Genomic DNA, 23,099 nt, shown 5'->3' on the forward strand with positions numbered 1-23,099 from the left:
TGGGTTGGACAACACATACATATAACTGTGTGAAAACATACATGCATACATAAAGACATATACACATATACATACATATATATACACATATATATACACATATATATATGTGTATATATATATATATATATATATATATATACACACACACACGTATACACACATACGTCCACATTTACACATATGCACATACGTACCCATGCCTATACAAATATACCCATATGTGTGCATGTCCCCATACACACATATATACATATATATATATACACATGTATAAATAGAAATAGACATATACATATACTCATACATATACATCTACGCCTATAACCGAATAAACAGATACGCATATACATATACATACATGTATACAAACACATACGTAAACACACGCAAGCACATACATACATACATACATACATACATACAAATACATATATATAAAAGAAAAAGAACTCAAGTGTTTTCATATATACATACATACACATACACATACATATATATATATATATATATATATATATATATATATATATACACACATACATACATATACATACATATATATACACACAAACACACATACACATATACATACATATATACACACACATACATACAGATATATGTACATACATACAGAACCTAATAACTCATACATATGAATTTATACAAATACATACACAATTATATATACATATACATAGATATGTACACATATACACACATATATACTTACAAACATACGTACACACACCCACACAAGTATACATATATACATACATACACACAGATACACTCACACACACACACATATGTATACACCCATACATAAAAACATGGTACATAGCAGCAAAACACACACACACACACACTCAGACATGCACACACAAGGAGACAGAGGTACATACATACATATACACACATGCACACACATACATAAAAACACACACAAACACAGGAATATGCAGAATACATACAGGCATACATGTATGCATACACACCCATACATACATATATACATATGCACACACACACATGAATGCATACATACACACACACTGAGACACACACATGCATAAATAACGGACAGAGTCAAGACTATTGATAAGTTTGCAAGACGCAACGAAAGTTTTAGGAAAATAAAAATAAGAAATAAGTGGAAATGTTACCGGTGAGTGTTAAATTTGAAGGCACAATAAGAAAATGACTCTCCCCAGACACAACAGAAGATGCTTCAACACACGAAATGACATAAAAAAGTCTTGCGAAACAAATCCAAAAAACCGAAATATATATATATAATTATATGTATATATATATATATATATATGTATACACACATATGTATTTATTGTGTGTGTGTCATCATCATCATCATTTAGCATCCATTGTCCATGCTGGTATGGGTTGGATGGTTTGACTGGGTTGGCACACTGGAAGGCTGCACCAGGCTCCTCTCTGATTTGGCATGGTTTTCTATAGCTGGATGCCCTTACATGCCAATTTGTACTGTACCAGTATCTGCCACAACTGCGGTTTTGCTCAGCTTGATGGGTCTTCTCAGTCATTGCCTCCATGAGGCCCAACACTTGAAAGGGACTCAGTCACTTTGCCTCCATGCAACCCATGTATATATATTATATATATACAACAAATCCATTTCAGCACAATCTTCTTTGTTTGCACGAGCCCTTCTTCTAACAAGCACCAGGATTGGGATTTTCTGCTGTTGTGTGGGAGCCTGATTGGTGAAATCAACTGAAATACTTCTCTAATATTGTAATGTACTAACATATGTGCATGGGCACCACATAAAAAGGAACTCAGTTCACTCTGTAAAGTGGCTGGCATTAGTTAGGAAGGGCATTCAGTCATAGAAACCATACAAAACAGACAGTAGAGCTGCTCTGAAGAGTGCAGGGTTACATAATTGGACTGTTATCTAACAACCTATTAAGCCCCAAGTGCAAAACCGACTGGTAAGGATGGCCACAATGGATACATAGTACTATAATACTGTACACTTCAATCAATATATATATGTATATATATACACACGCTTTCCCAAGGTGCTATGCAGTGGGACTGAACTTGAAGCCATGAGATTACAAAATTAGTTTCTTTCCCACACAGCCATGTCTCTGTCTGTATGATAAATTTATTAAGTTTTCTTTTTTGTATATCACTACCTTAAGAATATAAAGGGTTGCTATTTTTAGTACAGTGCCTATAGAAGAGCTTCAAGTAGATAGTGGAGAACTGTTCCACCCCAGTCCAATATCACAGGACCATATGTTTATTGTGTCTACAGTGAATCTGTTTATGACACAGATGGGGGTTTGCCTTATTGAAATTAGCTTTAAAAAAAAAAAAGGGTGGGGTTTTTCTCTCAAAGTATTCTGTTTCCCTATTTTTATTCACAACCCATGGGTGATTTATCTGAAACTCCTCTTTTCACCCTCCTTCAAAACTTTTTTTCACAACAAATCCAGATACAATTGTAATCTACTCCATTTGTAAATAATTTTATCTTCAAATATTCATGTTTGTTGCATGCAGCTATGAGGAAACAAAGTTACGGTGTTGGGGTACACTTCTGTTGGACATTAATACAACCTTGAAACATGTATCTCACAGTGAATTAAGACTGAATTGTGAAGTTGAAATCTTCAATTATAAAAGCCTCTTGAAAAGCACATGATAATTAAAATACATTAAAAGAGACCAACAGAAGTACTAGGCTTGCAAAGAATAAGTCCCGGGGTCGATTTCTTTGACTAAATGGTGGTGCTCCAGCGTGGCCACAATCAAAATGATTGAAACAAGTAAAAGAATATATTGCTAAGGCATTGAGATCCAAATAACCTGGTGTGAAACTGAATATACACCAGAATGACACATTAGTCAAGTAGGGAGCAGTAATAAGAAAAGGAATGACAAAGGAAGGAGCAATCATCCTAGAAAGTTCAGAAGATGATCGTTTATTCCTTTCTCATCTCTTCTCTTCTACATACATGTACACACACACACACACACACACACACACACACACACATGCACAAACACACATATAACTACAGACACATGCAAATTTAGGGATTGGAACAGGTGAAAATCCCAGTAACATATGTCTCCCAGCTAGCAGAACCTTATTCTCTTGAGATATTTTGACAACAATGTAACCTTCATTTAACTAAGGTGTATTCACCCTTATCAGTAGCTAGTGGAGTACCCCTCGTTAGGCTAATTACTATTTCTGAGGTTCTGCTGGTGATTTTATCTCCTCTGTTCCCTAATTTTCGAAAACATTTACAATCTTCTTTGACAATAAACCACTAATGTTCTTCAAAGTTGCTTTTTATACTTTCTACTATGGACTGCTTGAAGCTTACTCACTTCCTACACCTTGATCCTGAGATCTTGCACTTAAATATATACACACATATATATTTACATATATCAATATCTCTCTATCTATCAATCTAATACAACAGCAAGACTCTCATCGGCAAGACTCTCATCGGCAAGACTATTTAAGCAGGAGAATTAAGACATTCGCTCTCTTTCTTCTTTCCCATTTCCTCTCACGCTTTTACATAGTGTTGGTGTATTTGTTGATTGTGTGAGGAGGGGTCGACTGTCTTGTGCTTTCTCTCCGCCTTAAGCAGGATCAGCAATGCCAACAGTAAGGAACATGTTCTATTCAGACCTTAGGGGGTCCGAATTGTCCTCTTCGGAGGAGTGGCTCGTACGAGCAGTTGATAGAATGGACAAGTGTTTAAGGAAGAAGAAAGATTTGCTGAAGTGACAGAAGTCACAAAAAAGGAGGTGGACCTGACAAACATGGAGAAATATGAGAAGATGGCACGTAGGATCGGTGGTGATGCTAAGTTGTCCCTACTCCAGAAAGTATTGGAAAATATGGGTAAGAAAACAGTAAATATATAAGGTGTACTCAGTGGAAGAAAGGAAAATTGAAAACGTTGAGGCAGAGGAAGCAGATTTGGAACAATTGTGGTTCAAGAAGGCAGGAAAGGCAAAAGAATATGCTGTAACCACAGTAACCTACATATCTTGGAAGAAGGACTTCCAGGATTAGGGTGGAGAGAATCCCACCAGAAACAGATGTGGCTTGGGTTGTGGCGGCTGTTCTTCTCGGAAGTAAAGAAGAAATAGCCGTCCTGCAGGCCACGAAAACAGAAAATTCTGTATGGAAAGAGCAAACATTGGACCTGATCATATTGGGTATTGGCAGAACCACTGAAAATATGGTGGAAACGGTGACCATTGGAGATGTAGTGTTGAGAGTGGGGGTGGGGGTGGAGGGCAGAACCCCTCGTTGCTTTAAATGTTGCTAAAAAAGGCCTCTGCAGAAGCAGAGAAGTCAGGAAGAAGTTAGAAAGGGGCCGGAGAAGGTGCAACAGGAAGAAAAGAGAAACAAAGAACAGTGGATGGTAGCTGAAGGAAGAGGAAGAAAGGACAGATTGAATTAGAACCCCAAGCCATACACCCCGTCCCACCCCACCCCACCCACCTTCTCAGACACCCCCTCCGATACAAAGCAAGAGAAAAAAAACAAATACAAAAAAACACAAGGCTCAACAGGCTCCCCCTCCTCCCACTGGAAATTGTTTCGCGCGTGTTTGAAAGGCGTAGACCAAGAAAGGATCCAGAAGAGAACAAAATGGAGGACTGCAAGATTTGTGCATGTCGATGGATGGACAAACACTGAGGTGTCCGAAAGCCAAAAAAACGACGAAATATTGAGATTCAAGAGGGGTTATAAGTGTTGGAAGGTGAAATGTGATTTAAAGACGATATCAGACAATATAAAGTACGACGAACTGACCCAGAGATACTCCACAGCCATTACAAGCCTTCAATTCCATTACAACTTTCTCTCTCTCTCTCTCTCTCTCTCTCTCTCGAGCTATAGAAAGACAAATACACACGTTATATACCTACAGACATCTATATAAACACACATGTAATAATAAACAGACACGTTTCCTTAGAAACCTTTCACTAAAAAACACATTTTCGAAGGTGAGGGGCGTGACTGCATCCGCACCCTTTTTCTTTAAACATGTTTTATAAATGACATTTGGCAGAAATACGTTTGAAAACAATAATAAACGAATGCTGAAATTATAAAAATTAGTAGTAACGAAGTCTGAACAAAAGCAAAAGCATGTTAGTGTTTTGTTTTGTCTTTATTGAAACAAGCGAAAGCCAATTAAAAGGAAATCTCTTTGCCTTACCTTGTTCGAAAATGTCTGGAATTCAGCAGAAGACATCAGCTGTGAAATGGTTTTTTCTTCTTTTGCAATTTCTGGCGCAGAATTTTTCAGCGAATAACTTGTATTTTTCGATTTTCTGGAGATAGAATTACAGAATAAAGGTGAATTTTGTGGTTTATGCTTTGTCGGGTGTTGAACGAGAGAAATGTTGAAATTTACCTTTTTTTCACACATTCGAATTCACCGCCATTAATATGCGCACACACCTGCTATTGCGCACGCGCACGCGAGTCGTGACTAGTCGATCCTACAATAACAATCTATTGCCAATGCATGTATGCACAAAACATGCAGGACGGTTTGTTTTGGTTTTTTTGAACAAAGTAAATAAAACACATTGTAAACAAAACGCAAACACCCTCATACATGTTTTGTGCGTGACGCGCGCTGGAGAGTCGTAGGATCCACTAGTCACGTCTCGCATGCGCGGATGCGCGCTCTGGATCCAATCTTCTTGAATCGTACCTTGATATAATGTTTTCATTTCAAAATAAAACCAACAAAAATAATCTCCCATAATCTTTACCTCCGCTGATTTTTACATACCCCGATGACCGATCTAAGAAATTTGGGGAACGATTTACCGTCTGGTGAATGGAACCGAGTATATGCAGATTCCAATAGCTTGCCAAATTGTCAGTCATAAATTTTCTGCAAGAACGTTTTGTCTGATAACATTCTCCAACATCTCTGCACTCCTATCGGGTAGACGTTGAAGAAATCCTTTTTCTGGTTGTGGTGTCATAACATCCAACAACCCAAGTTTTGCGACACATTCGTCGTCCATTGTTCTTCTTTTTGAAGAACAAACTTTCATGGAACTCCACTCTATGGTCCGGACCAGCAATTGGAGTTTTGTCCGGCACCAGTTTTTTGCCAAACAAACATCTCTACAGAACTGATGCCACTGAACGGCAGCTCTTATATCAATGCAATTTATTCTTGCAGATATCGTGACAGTTAATTCGAAAATGAAAAATAAAATTAAACACTAAATAAATAAAAAAATTCCATATAATGGCAGCTTGGAGTTTTCTCCAATGGTTCCTTTCCTGATGGAAAGAGGATTTGTTTTTTTTTTTACTTTTAGCTCACTTTCTTTTGACAAAATCCCGTCAATAGAACGATTAGAATTTTGAAAATTCATTGAACAGCCATGCTACATGGCAGTGAAACATGGGCTGTGACTGCTGAGGACATGCGTAAGCTCGCAAGGAATGAAGCCAGTATGCTCCGCTGGATGTGTAATGTCAGTGTGCATACCCGTCAGGGTGTAAGTATCTTGAGAGAAAAGCTGAACATAAGAAGCATTAGTTGTGGTGTGCGCTGGTATGGACATGTGGTGAGAATGGATGAGGATAGCTGCGTGAAAAAGTGCCACACCCTAACAGTTGAGGGAACCCGTGGAAGAGGTAGGCCCAGGAAGACCTGGGCTGAGGTGGTGAGGCAAGACCTTCGAACATTGGGCCTCACCGAGGCGATGACTACTGACCGAGACCTTTGGAAATGTGCTGTGCGTGAGAAGACCCGGCAAGCCAAGTGAGATCGCTGCCAGTGCCCCTGGACTGGCTCTTGTGCGGGTGGCACATAAAAGACACCATTTTGAGCGTGGCCGTTGCCAGTACCGCCTGACTGGCCTTCATAGGATTTTCGAGCGAGATCGTTGCCAGTGCCCCTGGACTGGCTCTTGTACGGGTGGCACATAAAAGACACCATTTTGAGCGTGGCCATTGCCAGAACCGCCTGACTGGCCTTCGTGCAGGTGACACGTAAAAGCACCCACTACACTCTCTGAAGGTTGGCGTTAGGAAGGGCATCCAGCTGTAGAAACTCTGCCAAATTAGATTGGAGCCTGGTGTTGCCATCCGGTTTTACCAGTCCTCAGTCAAATCGTCCAACCCATGCTAGCATGGAAAGCGGACGTTAAACGATGGTGATGATGATGATGATGTATGAGCCAATGAGGGAGGCCTCTACATGGTAGCTAGACCTGCTAGAAATAGCAACCAAATCTCCCTCAAAATCACACCCTACTCTCTTATCTATGTATATATGTATGTATGAGCCAATAAGGGAGGCCTCTACATGATAGCTAGACCTGCTAGAAATAGCAGCCAAATCTCCTTCAAATCACACCCTACTCTCTTATCTATGTATATATGTAAGTATTGAGCCAATGAGGGAGACCTCTACATGGTAGCTGGACCTGATAGAAATAGCAGCCAAATCTCCCTCAAATCACACCTTACTCTCTTATCCATATATATATATATGTATGTATGAGCCAATGAGGGAGACCACTACATGGTGGCTAGACTCAGGATATGCTGTGTCATGTGGTTCTGGATTTGTTAATGACTGGATGGTCATGGCTGTGATACTTTTGATCATGGATTTTGCTCAATCTGGACTAACCTGAGGTTAAACAACACCAACAACAACAGCCACCACACTCCCCCCTTAATCCTATACGCAAAGATATAATGGTTAAAATGCATCTCGCCCTCCTTCAGCATCCTCACAACATCAGAAAAGAGGATGGTGTTCAACCACATTCCCATCTGGCAAACAAAAACACTTCACAACCACTTGAAGACAGAACAACAGTGCAGAATGAGGGCAAACCAAAGTGTCAAGTGATCCAACACCATCTAAAAATGCTGTTGGTCAATTAGGATTGTTCCGATCACTGGAACAGCCTGCTCGTGAAATTAACAAGCAAGTGGCTAAGTGCACCACAGACATTTTTTACTGTTTTCTATATGCTTCAGCCATTTGACTAGTCATGCTGGAGCATCGCCTTAAAGGGTGTTAGTCGAAGAAATCAACCTCAGAAGTTATTCTATCGCTCTCTTTTGTTGAACCACTAGGTTACAGGGACACAAACACACCAGCATTGGCTGTCAAGGAATGGTGGGGGGACAAACACAAAGACACACATATATGTGATGGGCTTCTTCCAGTTTCTTTCTACCAAATCCACTCACAAGGATTTGCTTAACCTGAGACTATAGTAGAAGACAAGATGCGACTGACATGCATACAATAGATGTAGTTCTCAGGGAAATCCAACACAGAACACAGAACATGATAAGCTGGTCCACTGAATTACAGGTATGACTCATTTCTGCCAGCTGAGTGAGCTGAAGTAAAGTGTGGGAACCAAACCCACACCCTTACGATTATGAGCTGAATCTCCTAACCAGGAGCCACACACCTATAAAATAACAACATAACAGGATAATCAACCGACATCTAATCCGTTGTCCCCCAGACATTGCCAGGCAACTATTTCAACCCTGGATAAATCACCAAGAAAACTGGTTCCAAAATAACAGACTGCCAAACCCTATCTGATTTATTAGCAGCAAACCCCATGGAACATCAGACAACTGACCCCGCTACACTTAAACCCACAGAGATATCTCACATGCAAGAGACAAAACTACCAGGAGATACGTACAAGTGCAGGTGTGTAGCTTAGTGGTTAGAGGGCTTAGACGATTACAATTAAACACACGTATATTATCATTTATTAAATTGCATTCAATTTGCCATGCATTATTCGTTTCATTATCCATCATCTTTTCCTTCAATTTTCAGGTACATTGAAGACCCTTTATTTGTCATTGCTTCAATCGACGTGAACAAAGTGTCTGGCAAAAAGTTCTGCTGAGATCGAAAGGAAACTTTATCCACAAAACACACAGATAATGTGCAGCAATGAAGGCCAAACAGTGGTGGACGAACATAATCCCTTAAAGACTGACACTTTCAAAGGTGGCTCTGCATGTATGTGTGTGTGTGTGTGTGTGTAACAGAGTTTTGTTGAGTTGAAGTGGGATTTAAAGGGTGTAAACGAAGAGGCTACCAAGCGCAAGTTGAACCAAGACGGAACTAACTACAACTGTAGCTATAAAGACTGAACACTATACTACACATTACACAATGTAGTCCTAGATACACTCTGTCAGAATAACAGAAGGGATGGTCATTGCTGGAACATCTTTGATTGTAGAGCTGCCCGGATCAGGACTGACCTGGGATTAAACAACAACAACTGGCCTATACGTTTTGGCTCGAACTGCTAGAAGTAGTAACCAAATCTCGATTAAAATCCCACACAACTACTTCAAGCAGAGACGTAGGAATAGGATGGGATGGTCACGGCCAGAGTGACTTTGAGCACGAGCCTGCTCAGTCAGGTTTGACCCTGGGTTAAATAACAACACGCACACTATAATACAAAAGTAGCCTATACGCCTCTTTTTTCGAACCGACAAGTTACAGGGGCATAATCGCATCAACATTAGTTATACGGCGATGGTGGGGTGACATACAGACACACAAATACATACATTCGTATATATATGCGTGCGTGTTTGTGTGCTTACATATGTACCTACCTACGTCTCTCTCTCTCTCTCTCTCTCTCTCCACACACACACACATATATACATATATATATAGAGAGAGAGAGAGAGAGAGAGAGATACATATGTGATAATATACGGTAAAACCATATAACCGGAGGAGAGCTTACTCTCCAAGTAGAGAAGTGGGTAAATATAAATAGACCTCGTAACGATACCAGCTATCAAATGGTTTCACGGCGAATTGGGGCTCCAAGTGACCTTTGTAAAGTCGTTGGGGAGATTCCCGAGCCGATTATCGAGGTCTATTTAGATTTATATATATATCGTATATTTATAAAGAGGGCAAATTTAGCCATTTCTCCGTAGATTGAAAAAAAAGATGAACAACTGTAATCGATTTCCGAACATTATTGGGTTCTCATCAAACATGAAAAATAGAATTTATGTTGAGTCAGTCTCAATAAGTATAGATTTATTCATCGGAGAAAGTTACATAGTGACTGAAGGTTCGAGAGTTTCGTGCAGAGGCACTTATCAAACTAATTAAATCAACGTTTTCTATATAAAACGAAAAAGCAGGACAGTATCGGAAACAGATATGACGCAGATACTATTTTATATATAGGCAGGAAGACTTTTGGTTAATAATATGACAGAATTAAGGCAAGATAAAAAATGAAAGCCGTCAATATATAAGGTATTCTGCCTAAACTACGTCTTTAAGATACGATTTGTTAGTAGTAACGCAAAAAGGAAACTATTTCCTAAGGAACTCAAGCAGATAGAGAGGAATAAAGACAAAAGGAAAGTAAAGATTTAATGAAAAGGTGAATCAGGTTGGAGTTGAAAAAAAAGGCACTTACCCAGGCAGTGGTCAAGCAAATAATGGTATGGAGTATTAAATGGTCGTTTTGTATTGAAAGAATTTTGAAGGGGTTTTATTTTTAGACTGGGGTCAAACGGTCGAATCCAGTCAACCGTGTTTTAAGTCTTTAGCAACACCAATTACAAAGAACTTGGGAGTGGTACTAAAAGATGGAGAGAAGTATTGACAGACAGAAACTAGGTGGGAGCTGTCTTCAAGAATTCAAGTAATGCTATATATTCAAAATTAACCATACATGCTGGTTTTGTTGTTGTTATTGTTGCTGCTACTGTTGTTATTGTCAATTAAGTTTTGGTATTTTGACGCTATTTGCCTTCAGAAGTTAGTGGTTCTAAACTCCCTAGGGAATTTTATGCCAGCTTCATTACTTTTATTTATTTATATGTTTATTTTTTTCTTTGTTTTGAAACGAGATCGAACTTTAGCATTTTATACCGATAGATTTTAAACACTTTTTTTCTGCAACTGGTAAGATTTTGTAGGGGATGCAAATTTTGATCTTGCAACCCCTGAAAACTCTAGGGGGTGTGGGTGCACCCGCTGCACCCCCTGTTCCCGGCCCTTGTATATATGCCTGTTTATATTTATATATATATACACACATACATATATATAGCGTGTATGTGCTTCATAGAAGCCCACAAATTTATATATATATATAAAAGAAGAGGCGGGGAGCAGTAAATTTGAGTAAAATCTATTTAAGATTTAGTTGTTAAGTTAAATAAATGAGGGAAAGTGCGAGAGTTCCGTGAATGGATTTCGTCAAAGTTTGACGAGTCTGAATTACGAAACTCTTGAGTAACTTACGTAACCCTTCATAGATAGGTGTGTGTGTGTGTAGATAGACAGACAGAACGTAGACCGTTAGACAGACAGATAGATTTCTTTATTAGCTACACAGGGCCGTATACAGAGGGGAAAATACAATGTAGAACTTTTCTATTCGAAAGAAAGAAAGGAAAAAAAAAACGATTAAAAAAGTTTGGGGCGTGTAAACAGCAAAATAAAGTGGAGTAAAATGGTAAAACAAATTAAGTTTATCTGTGGAAAGAGGAGTCTGCGAAAAAGACCACGGTGACCTCAGGCAAGGAACCGAAACCAGTGCCCTAAGGACAGCTTCTAAGTAACGATGGTCAACCTTATCGAAAGCTTTCGATTGATTCAAACTGATCGGTGCCCCCAATCATGCACGATTCCTTAACTACCCTGTCTATGATGTAACGCATCAGATGGAAGTTGTCATGGATACTCCTGTCCGGCACAGCGCATGTTTGCGTCTCAACGATAAGCTCCAACCTCTCGGCTAGCACCGTGGCCAAAATTTTCAAATCTGCGTTGAGCAGAGTGATGGGCTGAAAATGATCTATAACAATCTCCTTGTTTGGATCTTTCTTTAACGCTACCACCGCTCCCCACCTCACAAAACTGCGGATACTCCCATTTTGATGCCAGTGACAGTAGACTGCAGCCAAAATGCCTCCAAACAAGTCTGGAATATGACAATAAGGCTCGTAAGGCAGACCGTCCAAGCCCAGCCTGTCATTGCACCACATACACTCCAAGCCATGCAGGTAGGCACTAAAGTCCACCCTGCATTCTGACCCACCAGTTGTCCCGTACAGTCGGGCAAATTACTGTTGAAAGGCCTCACACATCCTTTCGGGCTCGAGTAATTCGCGCCCCTGTTCATCTGTCAGAGACCGAATGGTGGCTTTGTTGCCTTGTTGCGCCTCTGCCACTTGGACCTCTCAGGTGGCTCCAACTCCTTCGTTTCCCAGAGCACTCATCCTAGCTCTGACAACATATCCTTCGTGTTTGGCGTTGAAATGTTGGTCATGGGCCAACCTCACTGCCAACACATTGGACATGATGCCACATGTATGTGCCTCTTCTAATTTCTTAACTAGGTCTCCCTCTATTCTATTTCGATCTATCACCAGAGCCTTTTTATACCTAACCGAGTCTATTTTAATTGCTTTCTTTAGGGCATACCACCATCTATTGTTGATGCTGGTGCCCGTCAACGCCCTCTTAACTAGTGTGCTAATCCGGTCTCTGTAAGCCTGGCACGCCGTGAATAACGCATCTAGTTTCCAGTAACTGGGACCCTGCCTATGACTCTTATCTAAGTCAAACATACAAGTCACAAATTTATGACCTGTGTAGCTGACTATATGAAACTGTGGACAACCTACACTATCCCTATCCACTGTCCTGTAGAACACTATCTAAATACGATCAGGATGGCCCGATGCGATTGGTCCATGTCCACTTTAGTGCATTCAAGTGGTTCAGTCGGTACCTATCAGACAGTTGGAAATGTCTGAGTGGGTCTTTGAAGCATTTACATCCCCTTCTATTTCTATCTCTACCCACGTAGTCTAGTTGCATGTCCAAGGTAGCGTTCCAATCCCCCACTGAAAGTAAAAGTCGAGACGTTCCCAGGAAAACCTCTAGACGTCGAAAGAAATCCAGCTGACCTGTTAAGGACGGTGCATAAATTGTTATCGGTCGAAAAGCACACCCATTACTACCATTGACATCCAAAACTACCAGCCTACCCTCCGGGTCTAGGAATATTGCTCTTACTTTGATGTCCAGACTCTTCCTAAAAGCACCATGGTACCACCTCCTCCCATTCTTGGCAGACACGGAGAAAAACAAACGTCAAATTGTCTGCTGAACATGTGTTGGGGAGACCGTGGGTTGTGGAGTCTGGTCTCACTGATGACTATATGTCTATTCTGTGACTCGATCTCATTTAACAGACAGCCTTGTTTCCATGGGGACCCCAAGCCACGTACATTTATACAACCTATTCTAAGCATGTTCCTATCGAAAGTTGTGTTTTACAAACAAAAGGAAAAGAATGAGAGAGAGAGAGAGAGAGAGAGAGAGAGAGAGAGAAAGTCACTGTTTGAAGTTTGGTTGTTCCCCTCCTCAAAATCATTTCTCAGAATGTTTTTTGTCCATTTTTTTTACTTTTGAAATCTCCCTCCTGCATCAAGGTAGAGAGATTTCAGTATGTTTTGTGTCACGTGAAGGAGGTTTTTTTTGTGTTGTGCATGGGTGATTGTTTGTTTTCACATTCACTTCTGTTGGTGTATTACATTAGGTCTGAATTGTTTGTTTATTGCTATCAGCTTTCGTGGGGCCATTTGGTATTCGTGTGTTTGTAGTGTTGCTGTCAATCTTTTTTATTTTGTGTGGGAGTTTTGCTCTTCTGAGCGGTGAACCCTCCCTGCTTTGTTTGATTTTATGTCTCTTCTTTTCTTTCCCCTTTTTCTTCTCCCACCCCGCTCCATGGCCATTTGCCATTCTTCTTTTAATTTTTACCGTTGTCACCCGATAACCAAGGTAAGTGGGAATCCTTAGAAATCCCCTGCAATCCAAACACTTTTTGTCGAGTGTCCCTTTGCCCGTTCTTCCGTATCAAATCTAACCTCGATCCAGGCAAATCTTTGCACTCTTGCAATATATGTTTTGAATGCTCATTATGGCCTGTACACATTTCCCAACTGTTTCTTAAGTGGCCCCTTCTAATATCTTATTTTTTATGTTCAGGGTTTTGTAAATAATGGGGTTTTTTTGGGGTGGGGATGTCTTACAAAATGCTGTGTGAGGTGTTCAGTTTAATGGTTTTGTCTTCTTTGTATAATAATTGTTTACATTGTAGAAGTTCTTCCTTTGAGAAGGACTTTAGAATATTTCTTTTGCATTCAAACAGAAGCAAAATCATTTAGTTTGTTGTTCGGTGATGGCAGTTTTCAGGACGGAAGTGAGAGTAGTGGTGAGAGGAGAAGTGATAGTCGGGGTTGCCCTGCTGCTCGTTGTTTCATTAGTGTCTTCGTTGTTTCTGCCTCCCCTTCCCACTTGTATCAGTATGTGTATTGTCCTTATTCAAAAGGGTGAGTGTGACAGTGTCTCAATGTGTTGAGTGTTATTTGAAGTCTGCCTCGTCGGCGGCAATGGTGGAAATCCCAATTTTAATTTAAAGACCGAAACACTTGGCAGTCTTAGAAAGGCTGTCCATTTTTCTAGACAGATGAAAAACATTTTTATGAAATGTTTTAAAATTCGAAAATTCACCCTTTAAAGGGTGAAAGCCTCGCTTGAGGCCAGGCAAAAGTTGTTGGGCAGCTTTTTAACAGAGAAAAATGACTTCAGCTTACGGAAGTCAACGTCACAAACAGCCGACAGATAGACAGACAGATGGGTGTACTGACGGACAGTCAGACAGATAGATAGGGGGATGGACTGACAGACAGATAGGCAGATATACATATATATATATATGTAATCTTTACTCTCTTTTACCTGTTTCAGTCATTTAACTGCGGCCATGCTGGAGCACTGCCTTGTAGGCGAGCAAATCGACCCCAGGACTTACTCTTTGTAAGCCTAGTACTTATCCTATCAGTCTCTTTTTGCCGAACCGCTAAGTTACGGGGACGTAAACACACCAGCATCGGTTGTCAAACGATGTTGGGGGACAAACACAGACACACGAACATACACACACACACACACACACACACACACACACACACACACACACACACACACACATATATATATATATATATATATATATATATATATATATATATATATATACATACATATATATACGACGGGCTTCTTTAAGTTTCCGTCTACCAAATCCACTCACAAGGCTTTGGTGGGCTCGAGGCTATAGTAGAAGACACTTGCCCAAGGTGCCACGCAGAGGGAATGAACCCAGAACCGTGTGGTTGGTAAGCAAGCTAATGGGTTCATTTGTGGTTTGATTCTACAGTTGGATGCCCTTCTTGCTGCCAATCAGTTTGTAAGGTGTATGTGTGTGCGTGTATATATATGTATATATGTAACAATAATAATTTGTGTAGTTACCAGTCGTAAAGGGTAAGGTTTGATTAGGGACACAATATTATGAAATGTCAGAGTTTGTTGTTATAATGGCAAGTTGTAGGATGTGAAAGATGAACAATGCTTGAAGTTTTAAGGAAGTGTTTGTTTACCATTATGTTACAATACCTTGCCTCGACGGACAGGTTCTGATAGATCCAAAAGCATGCGAAGTAAAGTTTGTGTTTGTGTCCTATTTCAATGTTTAGTAGTAACTACAGAGAGAGATAGAATGATGTTGTAAGAGAAGAGAATTAGAGCTCGTAGGGTTGTGGGACGTTGTCTCACAGTTGCTGACAGTAAACTTCATTTTTCCCTCTGGCCAAGGTTCTAGCTGGTCAGCCAGACTTTGTTCTCACTGAGTCGGTTGGATGGTTTGACTGAGGGCTGGCAAGCCAAGAGGCTGCACCAGGCTCCAATCTCATCTGGCAAGGTTTCTACGGCTGGATGCCCTTTCTAACATGAACCACTATGAGAGTGTAGTGGGTGCTTTTTATATTTCACTGGAACAGGAGCCAGTCAGGCGGCACTGGCAACGACCACGCTAGAATGCTTTTTCCTTGCCACTGGCATGGAAACAGTCAGGCAACACTGGCATCAACGACACATGAAGGGTTCTTTTTACGTGTGTGTGTGTATATATATATATATATATAATGTAACAAAAGAAAAAAAAATTATATGCAGTGTAAAACATCCAGTTCACAGGTACAGCAGTTGAATACCACAGACATAGGAGTATAAATTACAAATAATAAATTAAATAGAAAAATACAATTGACAATCTAACAATTTATTTACATTATAATATAAAAATTTTTGAAAAAGACAAAGCCAACAATTTGTTTTGACTTATATACAATATTTGATTGATAAACAATACATATCTCTGTACATAAGCCACTTGAGTACAATATTTCAAAAAGACACATGAAATTCTATGTTCAAGGAATGCTAAATCACAAAATATTGGTTCGAAATCCGTATGTTTAAGAGTATTTGCAATGAGAATTCAAATACATAAAAAAACAAAATTAAAACAGATAAAAAAAACAATTATGACGTAGATCAATATTTATTACATAAATATGCCTCTACATATTCGAAAGAAAGAATTTCCAGTATATCAACTATTTATTTATTTGTGCTATTTTCTATTATATTTATGATTACCATAAGAAAACAAATGTAAATTATGAATAATAATAATATATAATAACTCTTTCTCATTTACTTCTATCAGCACAAAGTGATTCTTTCTCATAGGAAGTTTAAGAGGTGTCCAATGGGAAAGCATAGTTGTGTTTGAATTAGGGTATGACTTGACATTTAAAAGTGATATTAGGTATGGTGTGGATTTAAAAATCTCATTTTTTTTAAAAGAAGTTTTTTTTGTGCAGACGTAAACGCTGTGAACAAAGAAGGCAACAATTGTCTGCACCTTGCTGTAAAGAAAGTGTTTCATTCTGAGGAGGAACACTTGACCATTTTAGTTCAGTACTGCATGAAGCTCAACATGCGAAATAGAGAAAGGCTCTCTGGTGTGGTGGTTGCTAGTTATCTAGTCCACGAGAGTGGAAATTTTTACTTTAAAAGCAAGAGAATTAACTCCACTTAAAAATGCAATGTTGAAAGAAAAATTAAAGCTATTATTCACAGCACAGGCACCATGTAGGTTGTGTGAAGTAAAGAAATACAACATGAAATTCTATCCCTGTGGTCATGTTGTGATTTGTGGGGAATGCTTTTCCAAAATTCCTCTGAAATGATGTCTAGGATGCCAACTACTTATAAGAATCCCACGTTGGCACCTACATCAGAAAGGAAACCATAGCAAGTTGAGACTCCAAAGATTGAAGAGAAGCAAGTTCAAACAGTGGCAGTTGAGACTCCAACGTGTATGGAGGAGGTCCTGACGACATCACAGACAGTTGAATCTGCAAAGGTTGAGGACAAGAAAGTACAGACTGATTCACAACCATTAGAGATTCTATCCCAGTAAGTTGGTTCTCAAAACCTGGAAGAGAAGCATCTCCTGAAGGTGGCACATCAGTTAGGAAGTAATTGGTAGCAAGCTGGTATTTTCTTAGGAATTAAAACTATTGACCTGGAAATTATCAAGCATAACTATCCCTTCGACATTGTAAGACAGAGCTACCAAATTCTATGCAAATGGTTTCTAAGTTGTAATCCAAAAAAACGGATACACAAATCACTAAAAGAAACTGAGTGTTTCACTGCATTTGAATGTTTATCATTAGACAAAGAAGTGGGGGTCTGTGTAAATGTTGCTACTCTTTATTCTCAGGCGCAACTTCACTAAACAGAGACCCAGGATTAAATTCCTTCAGCCAGAAGGAATTCTTAAATGTAAAGAACCCAGAGTCACATGGCCCAATATGTTCTTCGTTAAGATGGTAAATTGTGAATTGAAGAGGATTCACCAATTAAATCCATCAGACCTCTACCATATTGAGACTCCTTTAATACTTTGGCTCCCTTATTTGGGATTAACCTTTGAAGTATTCAAAAAAGATTTATCACGTTTTACAACATTACCCCTCAGCAGACTGAGAGTCGATAGTAAAACAAACGAAGAAGATGGCACCCTACCAAAACTGTGACTCCTAAGGACCTGCCTTCATTGACCCCCACCAACAACTGCATCACTTTCTTGGCTTCATTTTTTTACCAATGTTTCATCTTTCACTGCCCTAGATTTCTGCCTCAACTTCGCAAATTTTATCCAGCAATGTTTAAGGAAGATGATTCTGGCTGTTTCTGATTGACTCAGGTCTGGTCTTTCGCTGCTGGGAAATACTTTCCTTACAGCATCTTGTCATCATGATGCAAGCAGATCCCTTTTTCCAGTTGCTACGACAACCTTCACCTCATTTACTACACCATAGAGCAGGTAGGAAAAATTCCTGGCAAGGGTGGGGCACTGGTGAATTTAGACCAGTCTACAGCATTCGATACGGTTGACCATCGGTATCTGGTGGGGGTCAGACTGGGCTCAACTTTCCATGGCTGGATCAATGCTATGTATATCATTGATCGAATCAGTCATCCAGGTGAACGGTCTCTTCTCAAAGCCATTCGCAATCAAGCATTAAATTTGACAAGGCTGCCCCCTGTTGCTGCTTCTGCATGTATTAGCCCTTGAGCCACTGCTGCGGAGGTTGGGGACTGTGGGGGAAGACCGCATGATCTACGTTATGGTAAGGGAGCAACAGCATATGTGGATGAAGTCACCATCCTCGTGTCTGATGAAGGGCAGCGACCTCGTGAAGAAGACCCCATTAAAAAAATATGAAGCAGTGGCAGGGGCAAAAGTCAACCAGCCTAAATCAGTCGGGCTTGCAACTTGGCACCTGCAGGGGCAGGTCAATGCCTCCCAACAGCATCGTTTGATGAAAGGCCCCTTAAACTGATCAAGGTCTGCTTTGGAAACAGGTAAATCAAATTCTTCTGCATTGCAATTTCAGTTGATTCCAATACATTTGCCGTGACATCTCCACTGGTTTTACAAGACTCTTTTCGTGCCAGAGAAACAGAGTAACCCATGAATGTATGTCCTGGCCAAACAAAATGATTGCTAATACACACTGCTGGCATGTTCCAAAGTCCCATCGGTGGGAATTGTGCCACCGACGGAGGAAGTTGTAGCCTCGAACAAATGGAGGAACAATATTTGCTTTTCTCCAGAAGGTGAGAAGAGGCGTTGGGAGAGCTTTTTTACAGAGTTTGTCAAGGGAGGAGACATAGCCTGAATGAACTCCTTCCCTGTGGATATATTGTGCTTCCGATCATGGCACTGTTGGAGTGCCTAAGTGGCACTTCGGGTCGGAAGATTGTAAGAGGATGAGTGCCTCATACTGAAGGTGCATGTGGCCCATGAGAAGAGTTGTAAGAGGCAGGTGCTTCATTTTAAGGACATGGTGTCGTCTGCAGTAAGAGGCTTAGTACCTCATTGTAAGGAGCTTGAGTCCAATAAGAAACTGTGCTAAGAGGTTTATTGCCTCAAATATGTAAATTATAAAAGAACAATATTTTAGAGAAGCAGAGTTCGGTGGGTGACTTCTGCCTTCTCCCATTAATATCATTGTGTTCATCATTCATCTCATCAATGTCTTTGTCCAGCCCGCAGCTACTCCATCTATGTACGGCTTTCATAGCCAATATAATGAAATAAAGTAGCTCATTTTCATTATCATTCATTTATATCATAAGTTTTTTTTTTTTCTAATTGTTATATGTCCCCACTGGCCCCCTTGTGGGTAATAAAGAAATCACTCCTCATTCGTTAAGTCCTTGTTATATAGGACCTTATAAAATATCTTCAAGAACAGAAAAGACAATCATATTAGATTCTGAACCAGAAACAATGAGTCAAGAAGGCTTTCATCAAATCCATCCGGAATTCAAGAACATGAAAATGTAATTGTAAAAAGATACCAAAAATATGTGATCTCAATATTAAATTAAAACAATAGCATCGAGGCTATCATCGTGAAATGGACAGGCCACAAATGCAAGAATGAAAGAAACCAAGCTACTGCGTCAGATTTTATCTGGTGACCACTGTGTGGCCATCCATGCCACTGATACAAGGATCAGCTGAGGCAAAGCCTAAAACTGACCGACATCAATCCCAACGCCTGGGACATTGAAGCTGAGGAAAGGCTGTGGTGGTACCAACTGCCCTACAGAAACAGATATTACATGAATTTCGTAGTGGACACCTGGGGATGTCGAGAATGAAAGCTTTGACAAGGAGTTATGCGTCTTGGCCGACACTGGACCAGGACATTGAAAATTTGGTAAAATCTTGTAGAGGTTGTGTGCCAGCAGCCAAGGCACCACAAATACCAATCATGGCCTGAGTCCATTGTCCAGAGTACATATAGACTACACTGGACCAGTGAATGGTGCCTACTACATTGTTGATAGCCTTACCATGTGACCGGAAGTATGTAGGTGCGGTCAACCTACTGCGAAAGTAGCAAAGTTCCTGCATGAACTTTTTTGCTCAATACAATGTTCCAGACACCATAGTATCGGACAATGGAACATAATTTACAGGATGAGTTCAAGAAATTGTATAAAATGCATGCAATCAAGCACACGTTTACTCCGCCCTACCACCCAGGGTCAAATGGGCAAGCAGAATGATTTGTAGATACTTTGAAGCAAGTGCTAGAGAGAAAAAAAAAATTAGGCAATGACGAAATGCTAAATAAATTCTAAATATCAGTTCAGGCAAGTCACCTGCAGATCTAATGTTCGATTGAAAAATTAAATTGATTTTTGAGAAATTGTTGCCAAAGGAAGAAAACGTACAGAGTAAACAAAAAATTTTTACAGAGACAAAGTCCATTTCAAAGTATACAAGAATGGTAAACAGAGGTGGCAGGATTAAAAGAATTGGTAACATGTAATTTACTTTCATTTTTGTAGGACTATAACAGTAACCAAAAATATACTGCAGTCTCTACAAGCCCAAACATCACACAAAATGGTAATTTATATAAATAGAATTATAGAAAAAAAATCTGAAGTTCTAAAATAACTAAAACATAAAATAAAATAAAAAATTTTTAATTTCAACACCTCACAGGATAAAGGTAGTTTGTTTGTGTGTGTGTAAGGAAAAGATATTTACTAACAGATAATTATGTTATCAAAACAATTTATCATTTACATACCTCTTAAATCTATGCAAAAATTCCAGCAATGCCCTTTTCATTCCTACTGGGATCGATACCATTTAAGTCTAATTTGAGGATCCACAGGGGTTTATGGGGGTGGGACTTGCATAATTGTACAAGATATTTGCAGAACACAAATTCATAAAAATTTTCAACACCAAAAAAAAGTTTTTAAATTATCAAACTTTACGTGATGTCATTCAACCCATAATTAATAACAGGCCGTGCGCATATGCACAAGTTTAAAAACATTTTGAAATTAGGGTGAATGATGGTGGTCTTGGTACTAGTGGAGGGGGGGGGGGACACCACATGCAAAGTCACCATCATCAATTAACCCCAATGAGCAGCACTGCAAATCAATCTCCAATGCTTCTTCATGCCTGTCTACTTGTTCACTCTCACTCCTTGTACATAACCACACGTGTGTGTGTGTATATATATATCTATATACACACACATATATATATATATATATATATATATATATATATATATATATATATATATATATATGTACACACACACACATATATATGAGTTTTTTTCAGTTTCCATCTAGCAAATCCACTCTGAAAGTTTTGGTCAGCCCATGTGGTTGTGAAGCAAACTTCTTAACCACAGAGCCACTCATGCAGACAAGGACAAAATAGATACAGGACTCAAAAAATATTAGCAGCCATTGCAGGTCTCTGCAGTCAACTCGGAATTTCCTTTGAGAACAAGTGTGGACACACCGGCTATGGAGATGAGCACTCGTTTGAGTTTGGTCTGACCAACAGCACATTTCTCGGAGGCTCTCAACAAGCTATGAATCTGCAAAGGAAATTCAGTGAAGTGGCTTAAAATATTACAAACCAACAAAAGAAAAAAAGAAAAGAAAAAGAAACTCTACACCATTTTGATTCCAACATATCTGATCAAACTGATCTTTGTTCTACAATACTAACTTCCTATTTCACAGTGATTTAAAGTTTAACAGAGGGGGCGGGGGTACAACCACACCAATATTCACAATCAGTTATAAAGATTCATAAAATGTGAGACTTTTTTTATTTTTTATATATATATATCAGGTTTTTAAATAGAAACTTACCTTCTAACATTTCTGTTGTGTGGAAATGAAATAACAACAAAATATAATAAAGCTTTGGATGTTTTTTTTTTTTTTTTAAATAAGTGAGTAAAATACCATATCAAAGCATTTTCAATGTTAGTAAAGAAAGAGAAGTCAATAAAACTTGACATTCAGAAAGAAAACGAATTGCAAATTGCAATAACATACTACCATACCTGAACGAGCTGGGAAATTTCATTGGAGACCTCCACTTGAGTTGCTTCTGGCCGAAACACTTTGTTTCATTTTCTTCTGGACATCTCAGCAACTGATGTTGACAAACTGTGTATTAGAAATATTGATCTTACTTAAGTTTCTGTGTAAAGGTAGTATGGGTGGTCTTTCAAAGGTTTCCTATAAGAAACATGGTGACTACAAATGGTAAAGGAAGGAGTAATAGAAACAGGACTCATGGATTACTGTTAACCACTAATTCAGTCTCTGCAAATAGCCGGACTGGAAGCCAGTGGTTGTTGTTGAAACTAACAGCAAGTAAAGTAATCTCTTGAGGCTCTAGAGTTCTAGTCGTTGGAGACATCAACATAGCTAGAAACAGCTGCCAAATCACGCACAGATCATAGACACCTGTCTTCTACAGCGAGAAATAGCAGCCAAATCCCGCGCAGATCAAGAACATCTCTGAGGCGCCAATAAGCGAAAGTCACCAGAATTAAAAACACTAAACCATTTGAGTGTTTAGTAATTAGGCAATGCGCACCTCTTCTGAAATAGTTAGTGAAGTCAAATTATCTCCTTCCTTTAAAATCAGCTGTTGACGTGTCGTTGTCAGGTAGAAGT

General features: G+C 39.4%; 2 protein-coding genes across 3 annotated transcripts in view; both read right to left on the bottom strand.

Moving 5' to 3' along the window:
• Positions 1–23,099, bottom strand: part of LOC149134280 (uncharacterized) — an 880,637-nt gene that overhangs the window by 853,683 nt on the left and 3,855 nt on the right. Inside the window, exons 3-4 of one of the 2 annotated variants that reach the window (XM_089355978.1) lie at positions 22,478–22,583; positions 2,167–5,376 (exon numbers count right to left, since the gene is read on the bottom strand). In XM_089355978.1, coding sequence (XP_089212104.1) covers positions 5,214–5,376; positions 22,478–22,583 — 269 coding nt within the window. In that variant the 3' untranslated portion in view covers positions 2,167–5,213. Of the gene's footprint in view, positions 1–2,166; positions 5,377–22,477; positions 22,584–23,099 lie in introns of those variants that run through there. The other variant, XM_089355979.1, reaches the window with a different exon arrangement.
• The window catches only part of LOC149134292 (uncharacterized), a 115,589-nt gene that overhangs the window by 62,042 nt on the left and 30,448 nt on the right, over positions 1–23,099 (bottom strand). The gene's annotated exons all lie outside the window — the stretch shown is intronic.

This window comes from Octopus bimaculoides, chromosome 8 (assembly GCF_046866305.1).
Source record: "Octopus bimaculoides isolate indiv1 chromosome 8, ASM4686630v1, whole genome shotgun sequence".
NCBI classification, from domain to species: Eukaryota; Metazoa; Mollusca; class Cephalopoda; order Octopoda; family Octopodidae; genus Octopus; species Octopus bimaculoides.